Source organism: Bufo bufo, chromosome 6 (genome assembly GCF_905171765.1).
Source record: "Bufo bufo chromosome 6, aBufBuf1.1, whole genome shotgun sequence".
Classification (NCBI taxonomy): Eukaryota; Metazoa; Chordata; class Amphibia; order Anura; family Bufonidae; genus Bufo; species Bufo bufo.
Genome location: NC_053394.1, coordinates 178,978,248 through 179,004,845, shown reverse-complemented (window position 1 = coordinate 179,004,845; position 26,598 = coordinate 178,978,248). Strand labels below are relative to the sequence as shown.

Below are 26,598 nucleotides of genomic sequence, written 5' to 3'. Positions count from 1 at the left end.
GGTGGCGCAGTGCGCCCCCCAGTATTAATCATTGGTGGCAGTGGCCACAGGGTCCCCTCTCCCCTGCTCTTCTGATCGGAGCCCCAGCAGTGTAATCCTGGGGCTCTGATCGGTTACCATGGTAGCCAGGACGCTATTGAAGCCCTGGCTGCCATGGTAAGCTCCATGCTGCTGTGTGCACAAAGCACAGAGCAGCAGGGACAGTGTGAGATCCTATTCACCCTGATAGAGCTCTATCAGGGTGAATAGGACAAAGGTTCTAGTCCCTAAGGGGGCTAAAAGTTAAAAAAAAAAACACACCAAAATATTAAGTATAAATGAAAAAGAAAGATTTACAAAAAAAAAAACCTACACGCTAACAATAAACATTAATTTTCAGCAGATTTGTGTAGGAATTTATTTTTTTTTTAAATGAAAATTCCCAGAATATCGGTATAAATTATCGGCTATCGGCCTGAAAGTTCACAAATTATCGGTATCAGTCCTAAAAAATCAATATCGGTTGATCCCTAGTTTAAGTAGCTGGGTCTGATCCAACGTTAAATGTGTCTCCTGCAAGCAGCACACCAGGGGCTGGTAAAGTTTCAAAGTTTCCATTATGGCCTTTCTTTTATTAGCCTCTTTAATCCCTCTGACATTCCAGCTTAAGAAGCTTGAGAGCATCCATTCTGACCTCCTAGCATTGACGGGGTCGCATAGCATTATATTGATGTATGATGCTATGTAACCCTTAGGCGTCTGGAATGTATTGGATAACACTGACAGCAATAAATTCCAGACCTCTAAGGTTTGCATAGCATCTTAAATCAATATAATGCTGATCCGTCAGTGCTGGGAGGTCAGGACGGGTGCTCTCGCTGACACACGCTGCGAGTCCAATGCCTGGAACTCATTCGTGTGCAAGGGGCCTAAGGTGGCATGGAGTTTCATCCTTTCCTTGTGTGTTAGTGATGTGTATGATATGGCTATCTTGCGCAGTTCATCAGCTTAGCCCCTTGTCTGTCATGGCTGTATCAGGAGAAACTCTGATCATGTGATCCAAGGTGAAATTGGGCTATCAGCAAAGTTTTGAAAGTTGTGTACAAGTATAAAGTTCCTGTAGGTTACCTTTACAAACCATTAAACATGTTCTTCTGTTGTAGGACAACCCTTTTAAATAATTTTTATGTTATAAATTTAATTATGTCTTAACACCCAGCATTACACAGAAGTAAGGAAGATATCTAGTGATCTGAAAACTCCATCTGTCTTGCAAGGATGGAGTGGAATGCAGAGCCCCATCATGGACAATGAGCAGAAGATATTAGAGCTCACCAGGAAAATCATTGAGCTGCTGACAGGAGAGGTGAGCGCTGCTGATACTTTATACAGTAACACCAAGGGATGTGTCTGTCTAATATGTGACTGTAACATTGTATGTCTCAGGTTCCTATAAGATATCAGGATGTTGCTGTCTATCTCTCCATGGAGGAGTGGGAATATTTAGAAGAGCACAAGGATCTTTACAAGGACATCATGATGGAGGATACCCAGCCCTTCACATTACCAGGTGAGAATAAACTTTCATTGATTATATTTTTAGGGCTGGATGCCCACCCTTGATGACCATTTGACGCACAGTTTTACTGCAGAATTATGGGTGGTCATGGGCGTCTTGTCCTGAGAGTTACACAACCTGATTACACCATCACCTACTGTATAAAGCAATGTATTGAGTCACTTTTTGTATATTTCAGATGAAGCTAATGAAACCACTCCAGCAGAGAGATGTCTCAGTACTCGATGTTACCAAGACTGCCCAGAGGATATTCGCAATGTCCTACAGGAACATCATGGAACAGAGGTTTCCACATATTGCAAAGTTATACACTGAATCTGTTGCATTTTAATACATGACATCATTATTTTTCTGTTTACCCAGGATGAAGGTTTGATTAATATTAAAGCTGAGGTAAGAAAACGAGAAGAGGAGACATATATCATCAGTGATCACCTCTGTAAGGAGGAAGCGACTCCTACTTACATCAATAAGGATGGCCACTACAGCAGCATTGGTACATGGGACACATGTCTTGATTTACCTCAATACTGTAAAATAGAAGAGAACAATGTAGCAGATTCACTAGAATGTCCCATCACTCATCTAAAGCAACAAGATCTGCCGTCAGTCTCTTCTAATTCTGAGGAATGTTCAAATACGACAGACATTCTTAAATCCAGTGCAGTTAGAAGAAATTATAAAACCTTCCAGTGCACTGAATGCTGCAAAACTTTCAGCCAGAATGCTGACCTTATCAGGCATTCTAGAGTACACACGGGTGAGAGGCCATTTTTATGTACTGAGTGTGGGAAATGTTTCACCCAGAAGTCCGCTCTTATTTATCACAAGAGAATCCACACGGGAGAAAGACCTTTTCCATGTTTTGACTGTGGCAAGTGCTTTGCTCATAAATCCATTCTCATCAATCACCGTAGAGTTCACACAGGGGAGAAGCCGTTTTCATGTGCTGATTGTGGGAAATGTTTTGCTTATAAATCCTATCTCATTGACCACCAAAGAATCCACACAGGAGTCAAGCCTCACCATTGTATTGAGTGCAGAAAATGCTTCACTCACAAGTCAGATCTTAATAGACATAGAAGAGTCCACACTGGAGAAAAGCCATTTTTTTGTGCAGAATGTGGGAGACGGTTTGCACAAAGAGCAAATCTTGCCATACACCAAAAAATTCACCTACAGAAGCAATTTCCATGAATTTATTGAGGTGTCATAGTCAAGTTATTCCATTACTGCAATATACAAAATGTTGATGACTGCATCTCTTTTGGGGAATATAGATGGTTTTCGTATATGCTTTACCTTGAACTTATATTTTACACTGATTTTTTAAGATTTTCAATCCACTGCCTAATTTCCAGACAGACGGATGCCTTTCTTGTTTGCCATGTCCCATCCTTATAGTAGAAAGGAATGGTGGTTGTTCTTTGATTTGTTTGCTCAAGTTGCAGAGCATGTGGAGAAGGCCATTTTAACATTTTCACCATCCATTACAAATGGTAATTGCTGTATAGCGCTGTTCTGGGCGGTTTTAGAATCAGGTACTAATGATATCCACCTCTAAACTGCCCAGAACAGCACTATACACCGCCCATTTGCGGAGGCCTAGCATACAGATGTGAAGCCCAGTACGTCACCCGCTCACAACAAACAGACTTTGCCCTGCACGATGCAAAGCAAGGGAAGCTTCGGAGCAAGGCAATGCTCCGATGCTCCACTCATACAAGGGGAGCTTATATCTGGGTTCAGCCCTGAACCCTGATAACCACTTTAATCCTTGGCAAAAATGGTAATTTGTTTGTCCCCACAGTGGGAAACTAGTGATATAAATCGGAAGTATAAGCAGATGTTGAAGAAAAAGCATATTTGATAATGAGATGTTGTTAATCCACAACCTATATTAATGTAATAATTAATACTCTAGACGAGTATACCATTCAGTACTTCATTACTAATCATTTCTTCCCCTATCACTATTCAGTGATTCACGTATAGTTATTCTTTGAATAAAACGCCTTCAAAGTTGTATTTTATTTTTATTTTTTTCATAAATTCAGTATTTTTTTTTTTTTACTTTTTATTTATTTATTATTTCATTCATTTATATTCCTGCTCCTTCTGGGCTTTGAAGTCAGGGAGGGGGTCCTATCTGTGACTGACAGCCTTCATTCTATGACTGTGTATACACAGAGCTGTCAGTCACTGATAGGACCACCTCCTTGACTTCAAAGCCCAGAAGTAGTAGGAATATAAATGAATGAAATATAAGTTATACTGAATCTTTTCCTATAAAACTATATATCAATCTGCTCAGCTCCTCCTGCTCTATAAGATGATGACTGCAGATCAGGCCGCCCATAGACTATAAACGTCCGGGAGGTGGTTCTCTATTTCTGAACGGACGTTCCAGAACGTCCGTTCAGAAAGTGCAGCTGCTGATCGGGTCAGTGACAGCAGGGCAACCCAGAGAGAAGGCAGGGACAGTGCCCAGGTGTCCCTGCCTTCTGGATCGCTGCATACACAGCGCTCACCGAGCGCTGTGTATGCAGAGCAGGAAGCGCTATGCCGCTTCCTGTTCCGGGCCGGCGGTCATGTGACCGCCGTGACCGGAGAGTGCAGGAGCTGTGTGAGGTCTTTCACAGACCTCGATCAGCCCTGCTCTGAGACTGTACAGCGCAGAATTATGCTGTACAGCCTCTCTGGGGGGTGCATTTCTTCTGTAACTGGGGCTACTATGTCAGCCCCAGTTACAGGAGAAATCAACAGTGAAAAAAAAAAGAAAAAGTGAAGTAAATGTCCCCCAGAGGTCTCGTATGAACTTATGGGGGACGAAAAGTGAAAAAAAAGGGTTGAAAAAATAAAATAGAAAAAAAGTTTCACATGTAAAAAAAAAAATTCCCCAAGTAAGAAATAAAAAAAAAATTTAAAAATAGAAAAAATAAAATAGACATATTTGGTATTGCCGCATCCGTAAAAACCAGCTCTATAACAATATCACATGACCTAACCCCTCGGGTGAACACCGTAAAAAAAAAAAATGGTACCAATAAAACCGTCACCTCATCCCGCAAAAAATGAGCCCCTACATAAGAAAATCTCTCAAAAAATAAAAAAAACTATAGCTCTTAGAACATGGAGACACTAAAACATCATTTTTTTTTTTTTTTTAAATGCTATTATTGTGTTAAAGTGAAACAAATAAAAAAAAGTATACATATTAGGTATTGCCACGTCCGTAAAAACCGGCTCTATAAAAATATCACATGACCTAACCCCTCGGGTGAACACCGTAAAAAAAAAAAAAAACGGTGTCAAAACAAGCAATTTTTGTCACCTTACATCACAAAAGGTGCAACACCAAGTGATGAAAAACGCATATGTCCCACAAAATGGTACCAATAAAACCGTCACCTCATCCCGCAAAAAATGAGCTCCTACATAAGAAAATCTCTCAAAAAATAAAAAAAACTATAGCTCTCAGAACATGGACACATTAAAACATAATTTTCTTTCTTCAAAAATGCTATTATTGTGTAAAACTTTAATAAATAAGAAAAAGTATACATATTAGGTATCGCCACGTACGTAACAATCTGCTCTATAAAAATGTCACTTGACTGAACCCCTCAGATGAACGCTGTAAAAATAAATAAATAGAAACTGTGCTAAAACAACCAATTTTTTGGTCACCTTGCCCCATAAAGTGTTGTAATGAATGATCAAAAAATCATATGTACCCAAAAATAGTAGCAATTAAACTGCCACCTTATCCCCTAGTTTCCAAAATGGGATCACTTCTTGGGAGTTTCTACTGTAAGGGTGCATCAGGGGGCTTCAAATGGGACATGGCATCAAAAAACCATGTGGAGTTCCTTTTCTTCTGCACCCTGCCGTGTGCCCATACAGCAGTTTATGACCACATGTGGGGTGTTTCTGTAAACCGCAGAATCTGGGTAATAAATATTGAGTTTTGTTTGGCTGTTAACCATCGATGTGTTAAAGAAAAAAATTGATTAAAATGGAAAATCTGCCAAAAAAGTGAAATTTAAAAATTTGATCTCCATTTTCCTTTAATTCTTGTGGAATCAAAATAGTGCCAATCAAACCGTCATCTCATCCCGCAAAAAATGAGACCCTACCTAAGATAATCTAATAAAAACTATGGCTCTTAGAATATGGAGACACTAAAACATGATTTTTTATTTAATTTTTTCAAAAATGATATTATTGTGTAAAACTTATATAAATAAATAAAAATATACACATTAGGTATCGCCGCTTCCGTAATAACCTGCTCTATAAAAATATCACATGACCTAACCCCTCAGGTGAATACCGTAAAAAAATAAAAACGGTGTAATTTTTTTTTGTCACCTTACATCATAAAAAGTGTAATAGCAAGCTCCTACACAAGACAGTCGGCCAAAAAATAAATAAAACTATGGCTTTCAGAATGTGGAGACACTAAATCATTTAAAAAAAAAATGCTTTGTTATGTAAAACTGAAACAAACACCCAAAAAAATATTTGGTATTGTCGCGTCCATGACAACCTGCTCTATAAAAATACCACATGATCTAACCTGTCAGATGAATGTTGTAAATAACAAAAATTAAAAACGGTGCCAAAACAGCTATTTCTTGTTACTTTGCCTCACAAAAAGTGTAATATAGAGCAACCAAAAATCATATGTACCATATGCCACCCTATCGCGTCGTTTCTAAAATGGGGTCACTTTTTTGGAGTTCTACTCTGGGGGTGCATCAGGGAGTTCTACTCTAGGGGTGCATCCCCCTTCAAACGGGACATGGTGTCAAAAAACCAGTCCAGCAAAATCTGCCTTCTAAAAACCGTATGGCATTCCTTTCCTTCTGCGCCCTGACGTGTACCCATACAGCAGTTTACAACCACATATGGGGTATTTCTGTAAACTACAGAATCAGAGCCATAAATATTGAGTTTTGTTTGGCTGTTAACCCTTGCTTTGTAATTGGAAAAAAATTATTAAAATGGAAAATCTGCCAAAAAAGTGAAATTTTGAAATGTTATCTCTATTTTCCATTAATTCTTGTGGAACACCTAAAGGGTTAACAAAGTTTGTAAAATCAGTTTTGAATACCTTGAGGGGTGTAGTTTCTAAAATGGGGTCACTTTTTTGGAATTTCTACTCTAGGGGTGCATCAGGGGGGCTTCAAATGGGACATGGTGTCAAAAAACCAGTCCAGCAAAATCTGCCTTCCAAAAACCGTATAGCATTCCTTTCCTTCTGTGCCCTGCCGTGTGCCTGTATAGCAGTTTACGACCACATATGGGGTGTTTCTGTAAAACAACAGAATCAGGGCCATAAATATTGAGTTTTGTTTGGCTGTTAACCTGTTAACCCTTGCTTTGTAACTGGGAAAAAATTATTAAAATGGAAAATCTGCCAAAAAAGTGAAATTTTGAAATTTGATCTCTATTTTCCACTAATTCTTGTGGAACACCTAAAGGGTTAACAACATTTGTAAAATCAGTTTTGGATACCTTAACGGTTGTAGTTTCTAGAATGGGTGGTTTCTATTATATAAGCCTCACAAAGTGACTTCAGACCTGAACTGGTCCTTGAAAAGTGTTTTTTTTTAAATAAACTTCTAAGCCTTGTAACATCCCCAAAAAATAAAATGTCATTCCCAAAATGATCCAAACATGAAGTAGACATATGGGGAATGTAAAGTAATAACTATTTTTGTAGGTATTACTATGTATTATAGAAGTAGAGAAATTGAAACTTGGAAATTTGCAAATTTTTCTAAATTTTTGGTAAATTTGGTATTTTTTTTATAAATAAAAATGCATTTTTTTGACTCTATTTTACCAGTGTCATGAAGTACAATGTGTGATGAAAAAACAGTCTCAGAATGGCCTGGATAAGTCAAAGCGTTTTAAAGTTATCACCACATAAAGTGGCACTGGTCAGATTTGCAAAAAATGGCCCGGTCCCTAAGGGGTTAATAATACTAGTATGGCAGATGTTAGGTTTTTAAAGATGCCTCATTTTCTCCTCAAACAGACACCTGGGGCTAATATCCGCGATCGGCGGTAATGCCGATCGTGAACATTTAACCCCTCAGATGCTGTGGTCAAATGCAATGGCTACGTTCCACTAGGACAGGGGTAGGCAACCTCCGGCACTCCAGCTGTTGTAAAACTACAACTCCCAGCATACTTGCTCTGCTCTTCTAAGAAATATCTTAGGAATGAATGGAGCATGCTGGGAATTGTAGTTTCACAACAGCTGGAGTGCCGAAGGTTGCTGACCCCTGCACTAGGAAATTGAGCTTTTTGTTTAATCGGTATAAAGCTGTAACCCTTCAGGAAAAAAGTCAGAAGCTCATCCTATGGAGGGGGAAAACGCCTCATGTAGGGACCTAATCTGTGTTTTCCCGATTAAGACTCTGACTGTTTTGGCTGAAAGGGCTTCCCAGCTGATGTCGCTGTCAGATGATGTTAACTCCATCGGTGCTGTATGTATCTTGTCGGGGATATAAAGCAAATGCTTTACATATATAAAAAAAAAAAAAATGGATCAAAAGAAAAATTATTCAAATAATATTGATCCGCGAGGTGGACATATAAACACCTCAGAAAGAGTTCGATGGAGAACCTAATTATTTTATGCAATCAGTAAGAACAGGGTACAAGCGTCTATGCAAAATATAAATGATTTATTATACAATAATTTAAACTACAGGGTGGGCCATTTATATGGATACACCTTAATAAAATGGGAATGGTTGGTGATATTAACTTCCTGTTTGTGGCACATTAGTATATGTGAGGGGGGAAACTTTTCAAGATGGGTGGTGACCATGGCGGACATTTTGAAGTCGGACATTTTGAATCCAACTTTTGTTTTTTCAATAGGAAGAGGGTCATTTGACACATCAAACTTATTGGGAATTTCACAAGAAAAATAATGGTGTGCTTGGTTTTAACGTAACTTTATTTTTTCATGAGTTATTTACAAGTTTCTGACCACTTACAAAATGTGTTCAATGTGCTGCCCATTGTGTTGGATTGTCAATGCAACCCTTTTCTCCCACTCTTCACACACTGATAGCAACACCGCAGGAGAAATGCTAGCACAGGCTTCCATTATCCGTAGTTTCAGGTGCTGCACATCTCGTATCTTCACAGCATAGACGATTGCCTTCAGATGATACGAGATGTGCAGCACCTGAAACTACAGATACTGGAAGCCTGTGCTAGCATTTCTCCTGCGGTGTTGCTATCAGTGTGTGAAGAGTGGGAGAAAAGGGTTGCATTGACAATCCAACACAATGGGCAGCACATTGAACACATTTTGTAAGTGGACAGAAACTTTTAAATAACTCATGAAAGAATAAAGTTACGTTAAAACCAAGCACACCATTGTTTTTCTTGTGAAATTCCCAATAAGTTTGATGTGTCAAATGACCCTCTTCCTATTGAAAAAACAAAAGTTGGATTCAAAATGTCTGACTTCAAAATGGCCGCCATGGTCACCACCCATCTTGAAAAGTTTCCCCCCTCACATATACTAATGTGCCACAAACAGGAAGTTAATATCACCAACCATTCCCATTTTATTAAGGTGTATCCATATAAATGGCCCACCCTGTACAATCAAAGATTAATCAATGTAAAGATCAATGATACACAGTGATATGCAGTACCCAGAATTCTCTACTAGATGGTGCCAACAAAACACTATTCAATCAACACAAGAATTTATGCAATTCTGCTTACAATTATGAGAGTTATACCATCAACTGATTATGCACAGAAATGCAATCAAGAAAATGACAATTACGAGCCCTTGCTCTGCCAAAACTATGACCAATCTCGGATTGTATTAGTAGTATTGCAAATTAAGCTTAAACAATTAATCGGCTTGATCAAACTAGGGAATATAAAGATTCCCAACTGAGAAGTTTTCTTGATATCAAATATTAGATCTTGTATTCAGTGATATGCATCTTCACTGAACACCGCCAATACTGATGTAGCACTAACACTATATCCACACAAAATCGGGATTTTGGCTAGATATCAAGCAAATTAATTTATCAATACTATACATGCATAAAATCATATGTTACCCGAGAAGGTAGGTGATAGGCAGAGTCTAGGGGAAGTCAGCTCTCAAGAGTTTTTCCGATAATCAAGATCCTTCTCCCGGCTCTCTTTCTTTGTTCCTCTTCTTCTTTCTTTGTTCTTCCTTTATTTTTTTATTTTTGGTATGTGGTTTCTTAACCAAAACTTATCAGATGAACACACCTTCCTAGTTTGGAACTCTCAAATCATTGTCGGATAGGCGTGTACAGTGATAAGGAATGTGACATCATAACTAGGGATCGACCGATTATCGGTTTGGCCGATATTATCGGCCGATATTGAGGATTTTGAACGTTATCGGTATCGGCATCTATTTTGCCGATATTCCGATAACGTATTGGGAACACAGAACGCGCTGCTCTCAGCGCGTTCTGTGTTCCCTCCGCAGCACAGGGGAGAAGGAAGCAGTGTCTCCTCCCCCTGTGATGCCGCTGCCGCCAATGACAGGACGGAAGACAAGAGGAGGGGAGGGGCTGTGGCCGCTGCGCCACCAATGAAGATGAGTCTTTCATTAATTCAAATACAGGAGGCGGGAGCTGGCTGCAGAATCACATAGCCGGCTCCCGACCTCTATGAACGGCAGCTGCGGTCCGCGGTAGTTAACCTCTTAGGTGCCGCGGATCGCAGCTACCGCTCATAGAGGTCGGGAGCCGGCTATGTGATTCTGCAGCCAGCTCCCGCCTCCTGTATGTGAAAGAGAGGTATCTTCATTGGTGGCGCAGTGCGCCCCCCCCCCCCTCAAGCCCCCTAGTATTAGTCATTGGTGGTGCAGTGCGCCCCCCACCCCCATCCCAATAGTAAAAACATTGGTGGCGCAGTGCGCCCCCCCCTCAAGCCCCCTAGTATTAGTCATTGGTGGCGCAGTGCGCCCCCCACCCCCATCCCAATAGTAAAAACATTGGTGGCGCAGTGCGCCCCCCCACCCAAGCGCACCCCCCCAGTATTAATGATTGGTGGCAGTGGCCACAGGATCCCCTCTCCCCTGCTCCTCTGATCGGAGCCCCAGCAGTGTAAGCCTGGGGCTCCGATCGGTTACCATGGCAGCCAGGACGCTATTGAAGCCCTGGCTGCCATAGTCAGCTCCATGCTGCTGTGTGCACAGAGCACAGGGCAGCAGGGACAGTGTGAGGTCCTATTCACTCTGATAGAGATCTATCAGGGTGAATGGGACAAGGGTTCTAGTCCCCAAGGGGGCTAAAAGTTAGTAAAAAAAAAAAAAACACAAAAATATTAAGTATAGATGAAAATGATTTACAAAAAAAAGAAAATAATAATACACGTTAACAATAAACATTAATTTTCAGCAGATTTGTGTAGGAAATTTTTTTTTTCCCTCAAAAATAAAAATACCCAGAATATCGGTATAAATTATCGGCTATCGGCCTGAAAGTTGACAAATTATCGGTATCGGTATCGGCCCATAAAATCAATATCGGTCGATCCCTAATCATAACACTACCCAGAATGCACTTTTGCTACTGGTGTAGTGTTACCTGCTCATACCTAGGTAGCACTGTTGTATAAGCATCATACCATTAAGGGTGAACTCATACATGCCTGACATCTTCAACACTACACATACCTGACATCTGGAAGCCTTATCTCAGAGCTGAGGGACAAAATTTGATACATGAACCAACTATAATATAGACTCGGAGGAACATCTTGACACTTCTCACGTTGTGGAATTTATGTTCAGATAAGAAATACAATGAAGCCTCTACTACCACAGGTGGCGTGTATCTTCTAACTGTCTAAATGACGATTGACTATTGGTTACAAAAACACAACTTCCTTTGAATGAAGTCTCATTCCCAGAAGTCCATAAAAATAATGACTATAAACTATTCCTCATAACTAGAATAAGTAGATATAACTGTCTACACTTTTCATAACTAGAATAAGTAGATATAACTGTTTACACTTCTGAAAAGGCACAACAAACCCCCCTTCATTACAATGTAATCCAAGAGATAAGTTGAATTACATTGGAATTTCAAAAAGGGCTTTTCATACAGATTCTTCAAGAACCAGGGCGCGCAGACTCAGTTTGTAATGTTCCAACCAGAGTCTTTCTGAAAATTTTTATCCAACGCACCACTTGGATGGTTATATATAATCCGCTCCCCATGTCCAAACGGAGGGATTTAATATATCATTGTCCGATGAAGAATACTGTAACGTGTCCATGGTGACGTTATCCTTCCTGATTACCTTGCAGACTGTATGGCTAGCAGAATTTTTAAATCTGGATTTATGGTAATGTCTTGGTTTTGGAAGGCATCGATACTCTCCTTTTCCCCTTTAACGACTTCCATTTCAACAGGATATAGAGTACTGTTTCCAATTATAATCCTGGAATTACAGGGCACTTTTATGATGGAGACACGAGAAGGCAAGGCAATGACTTTCACCCTCACGTGATCATTTGAAAAAACAGTCATATCTGGTAAACGGGTACTAACAAGCCACTTGTCTTGTATCAAAACAGCGTTCACCACTTTATCCTCCTCGATTTTAGACAGGGTCACCTGGCACTTTTCCAATCCATGTTTCTCATATTGAGACCACACAATGCGTTGGTTGCGTCATAATTGAAAGGATCGCCTTTGCACTGGAAATTATTGTCCCGGAATGTTACGTAATTGTCCAGAATTGGTACAGAAAGTCAGTCTGGTTTCCAGGGCTGGTAGGCCACAATGTCAGGAGTCTGAATCCTAACATGAATATTGTTTTTCCAGGTGCCTACATTATGATTTTAAAAAAAATCTGGAATACATTATTTGTAGAAACAACGGAATTGAAAGAAGAAAACTAATTTCCATCTTTATAGGATCCATATACAACGGTATGGCAATCCCCATGTTGAATGCTAAGTTCAGTTGGATGTCCTCTACTTTCTCTTTACTGACTTTTTGTAGCATTTTGCGAATTATATCATACGAAACAAAATATAGGGGAATGTGTCCTTCCCTCAAGTCCTGCATCCCACTTTGTACTTCATCATGATAGACCTGCGTATTAACATTAATACACTCTTTTAGGAACATAAGTTCTTGTATAAACTGTTCGTTACTCTCATGAAGATTTATTGAATGGGTCAATAATATAGAATGTAGGTTAGTGGTAATGACAGTATCCTCCACCATGGAATATAAGTCCAATAAATGTTGCTTCTGATTTTCCATCTCTGCATGAATACTCATCAGGTTCCTTTTCAGTGAACCGATCTCAAGTTCCAATGTCTTAATAGAGATGGAATTAACAGCTGATACACTGGTGGCAATGACAGTGCCCACTACACCAAAGATTATGGCGACTGTAATCGCAGAAATGAACCGCTTTGGTTGTTGACTCATTGAAAACTGTTCTCTGGTCAAGGTTTTCCTTGTCTGTTCCGGGATCTGTGTAATCCTTTCTTGGGAATAACCAACGTGTATTTGATACCACATCTTTATCTCCGGAGACAAAATCTCAGAAATGTTGAACTGTCTTTCAACTAAGATGCGTGGATCCAAACTTACGTAGATCTTTTGGGATAGAACCCTCTTATTCATCAAGCTGAATCTTGGGTGGGACTTCCGGTTCCGGCACTGGTATGTGAGGATGCGGCTTGGATCCTCACCGCTAGGCACAGCAGACCCGCTCCGCTAACTCCTCTTGTGCCCACAAGAGACTTGGACCCTACCTACCGATTCTGCAAGGCGCATGGAGCGGTATTTGCTCCGGAGTGGGCACAAAACTAAATCCTCCAGCCACACAGCTCCTGAGGTCGACAGCACGCTCTCCAAGATGGCGTCGACCCCGTCACCTGCGGCGCATCACGGAGACCAGAGGGAGCTGGACAACTTGCCGGTAAATACCCAGGCGGATATGTTTGACTCTGTGGGGGGCACTGTCGACATAAAACAACTGGCTATTGAGGTAGCCAAACAGCTTGCTCCGGATCTCATTGCCTCCTTGTCCTCCGCGATTCATACGGCGCTAAAGAAGCTGCAGGAGGAGGTGGAGCTACATGACCACAGATTTGTGGAAATTGAGCAGAGGGTGGCGTGCATGGAGGAAGACTCTGCAGACGCGGCAGCTAAGTACAAGGACCTACTTCAGTTGGCCAACCGACTGCATGAAAGAGTAGAGGACCTGGAAAATAGGTCCAGAAGGAGTAACTTAAAGAGGACCTTTCACTACAATAAAAAATCTAAAGTAAGCATTCAGGGGGGCGTGGCCAAGCTGCCGAGGGAGATGGACGCATAAACCAGAGCTCCCGCTCCTGCACTGCGACTAACACTGCAAAAGCCCTTCAAAAGTGGTCGTTTTTACAGAACACACCGACGGCCAGAACTTGGCAAATACCCTCATGATGACTCAGGGTAAAAGAGCGTCCAAAGCGCAAGAAAAGCTAGAGTTTTTCTTCAGCAAAGACCGGAGCCAAGATGGCGCCGACGGGGAGGCCTCCTCCATCGCCTCGAACTCAAGCTATCCTAAAAGCGCCAACTCACCATCCCCAAGACGGGCGGAGGAGGGGGCGAACGCACACCGGAGCTCAGACAGGGAAGCTGTCTCCCCAGCATTGACGTCTCAATCCCCCCGTTCAGCTTCTCAGGTCAGTCGGCCTAGCTCTGGCACGGGATCCCCGCTTGTAGTGCACACCGCACAGACCTTACCATCGGCCAGCCCAGAAAGCGGAGGCCCAGGATCCAAGAATCCGGTCACCCTGGGAGCAACTTAGTGGATTCCCCGGAGACTCTAGTATCTCCCTCCATGATTGAGGCTTTACACTCCTTCCGCACTAATGATTTACCCGCATCCAGCAGTTTAATGAAACAAATGCTGCTAGCGTTTAACCATTCTATGACCACACACATGTCAATCCTGATCACGCCGTTGCAGGCTACAGTCATAGATCTGGGTAACAGAACACAACATGTGGAGGAAAAAATGGGGGAGTTCGCTTCATCTCACAACAACCTGATTGATGAACATGAAGCACTTGCTGTTGAAGTGTCGCACCTCAAAGCCAAAGTTGCAGATCTAGAAGATAGATCCCGCAGAAATAACCTTAAACTGCGGGGGATTCCAGAAAGCGTTATCCCAGCAGATCTGTCCGATTATATCAAGAGTCTACTAAAATTGCTGCTACCCTCTTGCACAGATCGCGACCTGATCATTGATAGAGCACATAGGATTGCTAAGCCTAAACACCTTCCTGAAGAAACCCCCAGAGATGTCCTTGCAAGGATTCATTTTTATCATATAAAAGAAAATGTGTTGGCGAATGCCAGGAAGCGGGACTGTATGCCAGACCCTTACCAGTCAGTTAAACTTTTTGCGGATTTATCAGCAGCCACTCTACAACTCCACCGCACGCTACTCCCCATAACGTCTGCCTTGCGGGCGCACTCCATCGGCTATCGTTGGGGATTTCCAGTTAAACTGCTGATTCGCAAAGATGACTCTCTTATAGTGATCAAATCTGTGGAAGAAGGAAAGAAATTGCTTTCTACCTGGAACATCCAGACAGATCCTACCCATGACCTGCCAACTCGAAATAGAATCTCGACAGAGGAGGAATGGCAGTTGGTGGAAGGCAGACGCAAGAAGAAGAACCGTTGAAGGACTTGCCACCATCTTGATTCTGATGTCACAGGAGTGGATGAATATTCACTACTCTGTATTGGATGACTGTTAACCCCCACTATATATGAGAGGCAATTCGATCTGCCTCTAACCTCTCAACCTGACCACAAGGATTTAAGGGCGCCTCAAGTTCGGATAGTTATGTTAATTTTATGTTCTGTTTTTTCTTTTTCTTAGGCCTCCTGCACACGAACGTATTTTTTTGCGGTCCGCAAAAACGGGTCCCGTTTTTCCGTGATCCGTGACCGTTTTTTCGTCCGTGGGTCTTCCTTGATTTTTGGAGGATCCACGGACATGAAAAAAAAGTCGTTTTGGTGTCCGCCTGGCCGTGCGGAGCCAAACGGATCCGTCCTGAATTACAATGCAAGTCAATGGGGACGGATCCGTTTGACGTTGACACAATATGGTGCCATTTCAAACGGATCCGTCCCTATTGACTTTCAATGTAAAGTCTGGAGTCCCTTTTATACCATCGGATCGGAGTTTTCTCCAATCCGATGGTATATTTTAACTTGAAGCGTCCCCATCACCATGGGAACGCCTCTATGTTAGAATATACTGTCGGATATGAGTTAGATAGTGAAACCTCATTTCCGACAGTATATTCTAACACAGAGGCGTTCCCATGGTGATGGAGACGCTTCTAGTTAGAATATACTACAAACTGTGTACATGACTGCCCCCTGCTGCCTAGCAGCATCCGATCTCTTACAGGGGGCCGTGATCAGCACAATTAACCCCTCAGGTGCCGCACCTGAAGGGGTTAATTGTACTATCATATCCCCCTGTAAGAGATCAGGGCTGCCAGGCAGCAGGGGGCAGACCCCCCCCCTCCCCAGTTTGAATATCATTGGTGGCCAGTGCGCCCCCCCCCCCCCTTCCTCCCTCTATTGTAATAATTCGTTGGTGGCACAGTGTGCGTCCCCCCCCCTTCCTCCCTCTATTGTAATAATTCGTTGGTGGCACAGTGTGCACCCCCCCCCCCTTCCTCCCTCTATTGTAATAAATCGTTGGTGGCACAGTGTGCGCCCCCCATCCGCCCCCCCTCCCTCTATAGCATTAACAACATTGGTGGCCAGTGTGCGGCCTCCCATCTAACCCCCCCCCCCCCGATCATTGGTGGCAGCGGGTTACTAGCAATAGTACAATAGTAAAAGATTCATACTTACCTGGGAGCTGCAATGTCTGTGTCCGGCCGGGAGCTCCTCCTACTGGTAAGTGACAGTTCATTTAGCAATGCGCCGCACAGACCTGTCACTTACTAGTAGGTGGAGCTCCCGGCCGGACACGAACATCGCAGCAGCCACCAGCAGGTAAGTATGAATCTTCTACTATTGTACTATTGCTAAGTAACTATGGCAACCAGGACTGTAGTAGCGTCCTGGTTGCCATGGTTACCGATCGGAGCCCCAGCGATTGAACTGGGACTCCGATCGGAACTCCGCTGCCACCAATGATGGGGGGGGGGGGGGAGATGGGAGGCCGCACACTGGCCACCAATGTTGTTAATGCTATAGAGGGAGGGGGGGCCGATGGGGGACGCCACCAACAAATTATTACAATAGAGGGAGGGGGGGGGCGCACACTGTGCCACCAACGAATAATTACAATAGAGGGAGGGAGGGGGGGGGGCTGCACTGGCCACCAACGAATAATTACAATAGAGGGAGGGGGGGGCCGCACTGGCCACCAACCTATTATTACAATAGAGGGGGGGGCCGCACTGGCCACCAATGATATTCAAACTGGGGAGGGGGGGAGGGTCTGCCCCCTGCTGCCTGGCAGCCCTGATCTCTTACAGGGGGATATGATAGTACAATTAACCCCTTCAGGTGCCGCACCAGAAGGGGTTAATTGTGCTGATCACGGCCCCCTGTAAGAGATCGGGTGCTGCCAGGCAGCAGGGGGCAGTCTTGTACACAGTTTGTAGTGTATTCTAACTAGAAGCGTCCCCATCACCATGGGGACGCCTCTGTGTTAGAATATACTGTCGGTTCTGAGTTTTCACGAAGTGAAAACTCAGCTATGAAAAAGCTTTTATGCAGACGGATCTTCGGATCCGTCTGTAGAAAAAGTAACCTACAGCCACGGATCACGGACACGGATGCCAATCTTGTGTGCATCCGTGTTCTTTCACGGACCCATTGACTTGAATGGGTCCGTGAACCGTTGGCCGTGAAAAAAATAGGACAGGTCATATTTTTTTCACGGCCAGGAAACACGGATCTCGGATGCGGCTGCAAAACGGTGCATTTTCCGTTTTTTCCACGGACCCATTGAAAGTCAATGGGTCCGTGAAAAAAAACGGAAAACGGCACAATGGCCACGGGTGCACACAACGGTCGTGTGCAGGAGGCCCTATCCTGTGTTTCTATTCCTGAGTAGAGATGAGCCAAAATGTGACATATTTCATGTTTATGGGGCTTAGGGGAGCGGTTTCCTTCCTCTGGGATATACAAGTAAGCTAATAATTAAGCATATGTACCACTATCATGGTGCTAAAATTGGGATCCCTTAATGTCAGAGGCCTAAATAGCCCATTTAAGCGTCGCATGCTATGGAAGGAGGCCCTCAACCTTAAATGCGACATCTTTTGTGCGCAAGAGACGCACATACTTGAAAAAGACGCCTACAGGCTCAAACACCATAGTTTTCCAGTGATTATACAATCACATGATACCAAAAAGAAACGGGGTGTCCTCCTAGCCTTTAAAAACACTGTAGCTCACACAGAAGTCTCCACCCTTATAGACCAGAGAGGTAGATATATCATTCACATATGCTACTTGAATAATGTGTTATTCACGGTGGTGGGATTGTATGCCCCAAACAGGAAACCATATCGTTTCCTACACAAAATACTCAATAAAATAAATTCCCTACAAAAAGGTAGGGTCATTATCTGTGGCGACTTCAACACCGTCCCAGACCTTTCTCTTGATACCACCTCCTCCACCAGAAATACCTCGGCTAATTTTGCCCAATTACTATCACACAATTCTCTTTATGACATATGGCGTATATTGCACGCCTCGGAAAGGGACTATTCATACTTCTCGCCCTCCCACCGTTCCTATTCCCGCATTTACCTAATTATAGTAGATGGAAGATCCATAAATCAGATACAAAAAGCGGATATAGGGCTGATCACGTGGTCTGACCACGCGCCGGTTACTGTTGAAATTAGGGAACAGTTCCAATACCCTCCTAGCCAACTTTGGAGAGCGAATGATTTCATTTTAGCTCATTTCCAATACACAAAAGAGATTACTAAAGCACTCGAGGAATATTTTCTCTTCAACACCGCCTCCGTAACTGACCCTTCAGTGGTATGGCTTGCGCATAAAGCGTACATACGAAGAGTTTTAATTAAATTAGGTCACATTGACAAAAACAGAGGGAGAAAGTCCAGAGGGATCTAATCACCCAAATAAAACAGTTAGAAAACGCTAATAAAGCCGCTCCAAACGAAAATACATCAGGTACTCTGAGGTCTCTCAGACTTAAACTACGGGAATGCTTGCTACACTCTTATGAATATTCCTTGAAGAAAGCCAAAGCTCGGTACTACTCCCAAGCCAATAAGGCAGGTAGCTTACTAGCAAATAGAATAAAGGCAAGATCCTCTAAATCTCGGATAGCATATTTATGGAATTCCACTAAATCCCAAAAACTTTATGACCCTAAACAAATCGCCAATAGGTTCATGGACTTTTACTCCCATCTTTACAACCCGTCAAAAGACCTCCTCATCACCCCTCCTTCACCTAAAGATATACAGGGAGTGCAGAATTATTAGGCAAGTTCTATTTTTGAGGATTAATTTTATTATTGAACAACAACCATGTTCTCAATGAACCCAAAAAACTCATTAATATCAAAGCTGAATATTTTTGGATATAGTTGTTAGTTTGTTTTTAGTTTTAGCTATTTTAGGGGGATATCTGTGTGTGCAGGTGACTATTACTGTGCATAATTATTAGGCAACTTAACAAATAACAAATATATACCCATTTCAATTATTTATTTTTACCAGTGAAACCAATATAACATCTCAACATTCACAAATATACATTTCTGACATTCAAAAACAAATCAGTGACCAATATAGCCACCTTTCTTTGCAAGGACACTCAAAAGCCTGCCATCCATGGATTCTGTCAGTGTTTTGATCTGTTCACCATCAACATTGCGTGCAGCAGCAACCACAGCCTCCCAGACACTGTTCAAGGAGGTGTACTGTTTTCCCTCCTTGTAAATCTCACATTTGATGATGGACCACAGGTTCTCAATGGGGTTAAGATCAGGTGAACAAGGAGGCCATGTCATTAGATTTTCTTTTTTTATACCCTTTCTTGCCAGCCACGCTGTGGAGTACTTGGACGCGTGTGATGGAGCATTGTCCTGCATGAAAATCATGTTTTTCTTGAAGGATGCAGACTTCTTCCTGTACCACTGCTTGAAGAAGGTGTCTTCCAGAAACTGGCAGTAGGACTGGGAGTTGAGCTTGACTCCATCCTCAACCCGAAAAGGCCCCACAAGCTCATCTTTGATGATACCAGCCCAAACCAGTACTCCACCTCCACCTTGCTGGCGTCTGAGTCGGACTGGAGCTCTCTGCCCTTTACCAATCCAGCCACGGGCCCATCCATCTGGCCCATCAAGACTCACTCTCATTTCATCAGTCCATAAAACCTTAGAAAAATCAGTCTTGAGATATTTCTTGGCCCAGTCTTGACGTTTCAGCTTGTGTGTCTTGTTCAGTGGTGGTCGTCTTTCAGCCTTTCTTACCTTGGCCATGTCTCTGAGTATTGCACACCTTGTGCTTTTGGGCACTCCAGTGATGTTGCAGCTCTGAAATATGGCCAAACTGGTGGCAAGTGGCATCTTGGCAGCTGCACGCTTGACTTTTCTCAGTTCATGGGCAGTTATTTTGCGCCTTGGTTTTTCCACACGCTTCTTGCGACCCTGTTGACTATTTTGAATGAAACGCTTGATTGTTCGATGATCACGCTTCAGAAGCTTTGCAATTTTAAGAGTGCTGCATCCCTCTGCAAGATATCTCACTATTTTTGACTTTTCTGAGCCTGTCAAGTCCTTCTTTTGACCCATTTTGCCAAAGGAAAGGAAGTTGCCTAATAATTATGCACACCTAATATAGGGTGTTGATGTCATTAGACCACACCCCTTCTCATTACAGAGATGCACATCACCTAATATGCTTAATTGGTAGTAGGCTTTCGAGCCTATACAGCTTGGAGTAAGACAACATGCATAAAGAGGATGATGTGGTCAAAATACTCATTTGCCTAATAATTCTGCACGCAGTGTAGATACATTTCTGGACTCCCTTTCTCTACCTGCTCTTGATGCGACACATAAAGACTCTCTCACCTCTCCCATCACCGTAGATGAAATCTCTTGCATAATTCGCCAACTCCCAAGTCACAAGAGCCCAGGTCCAGACGGCCTATCTAATTTGTACTACAAACTATACGCCTCAACGTTAGTACCCCATTCTCCAGGCATCCCTGTCTCGTGCCGCATCGGAGGGCAAGATGCCAAAAGAGATGTAGGAAGCGGTCATAGTGACGTTGCCGAAGCCTGGAAAAGAACCAACCACCCCACAAAACTTCTGACCAATCTCACTCTTAAATGTGGATCTCAAAATTTATGCAAAATTGATTGCAAATAGGTTGGCCCCTATTATTCCATCTTTAATCAACCCAGACCAAGTGGATTTCGTGCAGCAGAGGCAAATCACAGACAACTCGAGGAGAGTTCTAAACCTAATAGATTTCGCCAATAGGTCTTCAAAACCGGCGCTTTTCATCACCCTAGATGCCGAGAAGGCATTCGACCGGGTCAATTGGTCGTTTGTCTTCTCGGTGCTCGATAAAATGGGTTTCCCCTCCCAAATGCTAAACACTATCAGGGCACTATACAAAGACCCCTCAGCAAAGGTTTTAGCAAACGGTATACTATCTGATCCATTCGCATTGTCAAATGGCACGAGACAGGGATGTGCTCTATCCCCACTTATTTTTATTTTATCCATAGAACCTTTAGCCCAGTGCTTCTCAATTATTTTCTGTCATGCCCCCCCTAGGAAGAAGAAAACATTTTGCGCCCCCCCCCCCGCGCGACTGTAAATAGTATCATTTGTCTATAAAATTGTTATAAGTACACCTCTGCATAACACTGTATCCTTATTAACGTATAAGAGAATAAAAAAAGAAAGAAATGTGGATCGGACACACACTTATGGGGGGATCTGTGGATGACAGACACTTATGGGGGGATCTGTGGATGACGGACACTTATGGGGGGATCTGTGGATGACGGACACTTATGGGGGGATCTGTGGATGACGGACACTTATGGGGGGATCTGTGGATGACGGACACTTATGGGGGGATCTGTGGATGACGAACACTTATGGGGGGATCTGTGCATGACGGACACTTATGGGGGGATCTGTGGATGACGGACACTTATGGGGGATCTGTGGATGACGGACACTTATGGGGGGGATCTGTGGATGACGGACACTTATGGGGGGATCTGTGGATGACGGACACTTATGGGGGGATCTGTGGATGACGGACACTTATGGGGGGATCTGTGGATGACGGACACTTATGGGGGGATCTGTGGATGACGGACACTTATGGGGGGATCTGTGGATGACGGACACTTATGGTGGGATCTGTGGATAACGGACACTTATGGGGGGGATCTGTGGATGACGGACACTTATGGTGGGATCTGTGGATGACGGACACTTATGGGGGGATCTGTGGCTGGCACTGTTACAGGGGGATCTGTGGCTGGCACTGTTATATATGTGCCATCCACAGACCCCCCACCCCATAACAGTGCCATCCACAGTGCCCCCCCCAGCCCATAACAGTGCCATCCACAGACCTCCACCCCTTAACTGTGCCATCCACCGATTCCATGTGCCCGCCGCCGCCGTTTAAAGTTATTAAACATGCCCCCCTCACTCCTAATAGTACCATATATCTTCTGTATAATGCCGGCAGGCGGGCCGGGCGGCCGGCGCGTCCCTCAGTGACGTCACTTGTCTGCGTCGCCTGCTTCATTCATAAAGCAGGCGGCGCAGACATGTGACATCACTGAGGGACGTGCCGGCCGGCCGCCCGGCCTGCCTGCCGGCATTATACAGAAGAAATTCGCACACCCCAAAGGCCGGCCCTGAACGAGCCCCCATTCACGGAGCCTGGCGCCCCCCCTGGGGGGCGCGCCCCACTATTTGAGACGCACTGCTTTAGCCCAAGCTATCTGGAGGGCCCCTGACATAACGGCATTCAAATAGGTGATAGACAACACCACATCTCATCGTATGCAGACGACATCATTCTTACGCTCACTAATCCTGCTACTTCACTATCTGTGGCGATGAATCTAATACAGGAATTTGGTGCCCTTTCATACTATAAGATCAATGAGACCAAGTCACAGGTCCTCCCGTTGGGTTTACCCATAGACGAACTAGCTCATCTACAGCAAAAATTTTCCCTTGACTGGCGACCAGACAACATTCTGTATTTAGGGATTAATCTCTGCTCTACTCCTCAAAACTTGTACAAAGCTAACTTTTCTCAATTAATCCCAACACTATAATCTGAACTTAACAATATAGCGAAAACTGAATTATCATGGTTAGGGCGGATAGCTGCTTTCCAGCAACACATTCTCCCAAAAATGTTATACCTGTTCCGGACCATCCCCATACCGATCCCAAACTCTTTCTTTAAGCTGACTAATAAAATGCTTAACAAATTTGTGTGGCAAAAAGGCCCACCAAGGATAGCCAGGACCACCATGAACAGACATAGGAAAAAAGGTGGCCTCAGTCTGCCTAACATCTTTGATTATTATCTAGCCTCTAGAGCAGCGGTTCTCAACCTAGGGGTCGCGACCCCTTTGGGGGTCGATTGGCCCTTTCCGGGGGGTCGCCGGTGCTTGTTTTGCGGCTGAGTAACTCAGAAGATCCGATGGTATATTCTAACCCCCAGGCGTTCCCATGGTGACGGGGACGCTTGCCTGGGGGTTAGAATATACCATCGGATCTGAGTTTTACGAGCTCAGTGAGATCGTAAAGACTCAAATCCGATGGTATATTCTAACCCCCAGGCGTTCCCATGGTGACAGGGACGCTTGCCTGTGGGTTAGAATATACAGGGCCACGCCGCTCACAGCAGTATATTTACTAATCAGTAACTACTTTAACTTCAATCATTGCTCATTGCTGAGCTCTTTACTTGGATTATAATTTATTTGGATATGGGATATCTTACTTTGTCTTAGCTCCGGTAATAGCAGGCAGTGCGGGGGACGGCGCTCACTCACTGACGTCACACGCCTGCTCCTCCCACTAGGCGGCGCAGGCGCGTGACGTCAGTGAGTGAGCGCCGCCCCCCGCACTGCCTGCTATTACCGGAGCTAAGACAAAGTAAGATATCCCATATCCAAATAAATTATAATCCAAGTAAAGAGCTCAGCAATGAGCAATGATTAAAGTTAAAGTAGTTACTGATTAGTTTATAAATATACTGCTGTGAGCGTCGAGGAGGGAGATCTGTGGATGGCACTGTAGGGGGATCTGTGGATGGCAGTGCCATCCACAGATCCGCCTACAGTGCCATCCACAGATCCCCCCTCCCCTAAACAGTGCCATCCACAGATCTCCCCCCTAAACAGTGGCATCCACAGATCCCCCCTAAACAGTGCCATCCACAGATCCCCCCCTAAACAGTGCCATCCACAGATCCCCCCTCCCCTAAACAGTGCCATCATGGCACTGTTTAGGGGAGGGGTGATCTGTGGATGGCACTGTTTAGGGGGGATCTGTGGATGGCACTGTTTAGGGGGGATCTGTGGATGGCACTGTTTAGGGGGGATCTGTGGATGGCAGTTTAGGGGGGAGATCTGTGGATGGCACTGTTTAGGGGAGGGGGGGATCTGTGGATGGCACTGTTTAGGGGGGATCTGTGGATGGCACTGTTTAGGGGGGATCTGTGGATGGCACTGTTTAGGGGGGAGATCTGTGGATGGCACTGTTTAGGGGAGGGGGGATCTGTGGATGGCACTGTTTAGGGGGGATCTGTGGATGGCACTGTTTAGGGGGGGATCTGTGGAACACCCCGAGCCAATTCGCGCCTTAAAGAGGACCTTTCACCTGGAAAAACATTGTGAAGTAAGTATGCTGACATGGAGAGCGGCGCCCGGGGATCTCACTGCACTTACTATTATCCCTGGGCGCCGCTCCATTCCCCCGTTATGCCCTCCGGTATCTTCGCTCTGTAAGTTATAGTAGGCGGTGTCTGCCCTTGTCCTGTGGGCGTCTCCTTTTCCTAGGCTGCAGCGCTGGCCAATCGCAGCGCACAGCTCACAGCCTGGGAGAAAAAAGGGCATAACGGGAGAACGGAGCGGCGCCCAGGGATAATAGTAAGTGCAGTGAGATCCCCGGGCGCCGCTCTCCATGTCAGCATACTTAGTTCACAATGTTTTTCCAGGTGAAAGGTCCTCTTTAAGATGTCTCCTCAAAATTTCCCATTTAGGTATTCTCATAATTGGCTTGTCTACTCTGAATAAGTTCATATGTAACGATGTGATTCTGATGATTTTCACACTCTACTCATGTACCCTATTTCCTCTCTTCTTCCCCTCCCTTCCCCCCCTCCCCCCTCTTTTGTACCCTTGTCGATTTATTATTTGATTTACTATGTAAAACAATTTGTGATGACTGAATGTATATTATCTCTATTTTTTGCTCCAGCATAATAAAAAACTATTGACAAGTAAAGTAAGCATACGGACATGGAGAGCGGCGCCCAGGGATCTCCCTGCACTTACTATTATCCCTGGGCGCCGCTCCGTTCTCCCGGTATAGGCTCCGGTATCTTCAGATTTTCGGCTCAACTGGGAGGAGCCTGCCGGCGTCTCCTTCTCCTAGGCTGGAGTGCTGGCCAATCGCAGCGCACAGCTCATAGCCTGAGAGAAAAAAAAACCTCTCAGGCTATGAGCTGAGCGCTGCGATTGGCCAGCGCTACAGCCTGGGAGAAGGAGACGACAGGCTCCTCCCAGTTGAGCCGAAAATCTGAAGATACCGGAGCCTATACAGGGAGAACGGAGCGGCGCCCAGGGATAATAGTAAGTGCAGGGAGATCCCTGGGCGCTGCTGTCCATGTCTGTATGCTTACTTTAGATTTTTTATTGTAGTGAAAGGTACTCTTTAAGACTGGTTGGGATACCGGAGTCGGTGCCACCGCAAGATCTGCGCCGCTTATTTGAAATTGAATTACTCCAAGCCCTTCGCCTTGCTGGGAAGCAAAAAGTTGAGAGAGCGCATCATGTGGGGCCCCAGGGGGAGCCCATGGCACCATCCTCTATGACAGCAAACCAGAGGTTATATGCAAATATCTAGATTACTCGGATAAGGAGGACATTCTGAGGGCTTATAGGCTAAGGCTGGAGCCGTTGTTTATACGTGGCAGCAAAACACTTGTATTTGCTGATTATTCTGCGGAAACCATGCGGAAACGCAGAGCCTTTAGTGCCATATGTTCTGGACTGCACAGTAATGGGATTACATTTCAACTTTTCTACCCAGCTACTCTTTAAATAAAACAAGGCGATGGCACGATGCGTCAATTCACTGACCCAAAGGAGGCTGAGAGTTATTTACGACGCCATGATGAAGAAACAGCACCTCAACGTGGAGCAAGACAGAAGACCCTGGAAAACTCGCCTGTTCACCACATTTGGAACCGTGTGCCGCCAGAACCTCTGCTGCTCGTGGTTCTCCGAGTGAACAGAGGTCCTCGGCTAGACAGCAACATGCGACCCCATGAGAAGAGAGGACGCTTTAATACATCATCTGAAGTGGGTCATGGAGGACTCCTGAGATTGTAGTTCTACTAGCGGTGAGACGCTGCCGTGTATACCAGAAAAAAGGAAAAGTCACATTACAAACTGGTTAAGACAAGTTAGTACTGTTTTTTCAGTTTGCTGGGATATTCACTGAACATCTTAGAGGTCGGCTCATTGGGAACCTTCTGAGATTAAGGGGATGCTACGCTGGGAGGCAACCCCCTTGTAGGAGACAGTTTCTTTGTTTCTCCTTCTATTGCTGGCAGGTCAGCATGGGCTATGGGTCTTCCTGCAGTAGTGCACTATGAAAGTCATTTCTTGAAATGTGAAGGGGCTGCGCTCCCCCAATAAGCGTATGAAAATCTTGA

General features: G+C 44.2%; 1 protein-coding gene across 1 annotated transcript; it reads left to right on the top strand.

The window, feature by feature from the left end:
* Window positions 1-1,202: 1,202 nt before the first annotated feature.
* On the top strand, window positions 1,203-3,373 carry LOC121004703 (oocyte zinc finger protein XlCOF7.1-like). Its single transcript, XM_040437015.1, has 4 exons — window positions 1,203-1,345; window positions 1,426-1,549; window positions 1,737-1,843; window positions 1,922-3,373. The coding sequence occupies exons 1-4, from the start codon at window positions 1,268-1,270 to the stop codon at window positions 2,753-2,755; spliced, it is 1,143 nt and encodes a 380-aa protein (XP_040292949.1). The 5' UTR covers window positions 1,203-1,267; the 3' UTR covers window positions 2,756-3,373.
* Window positions 3,374-26,598: the final 23,225 nt, after the last annotated feature.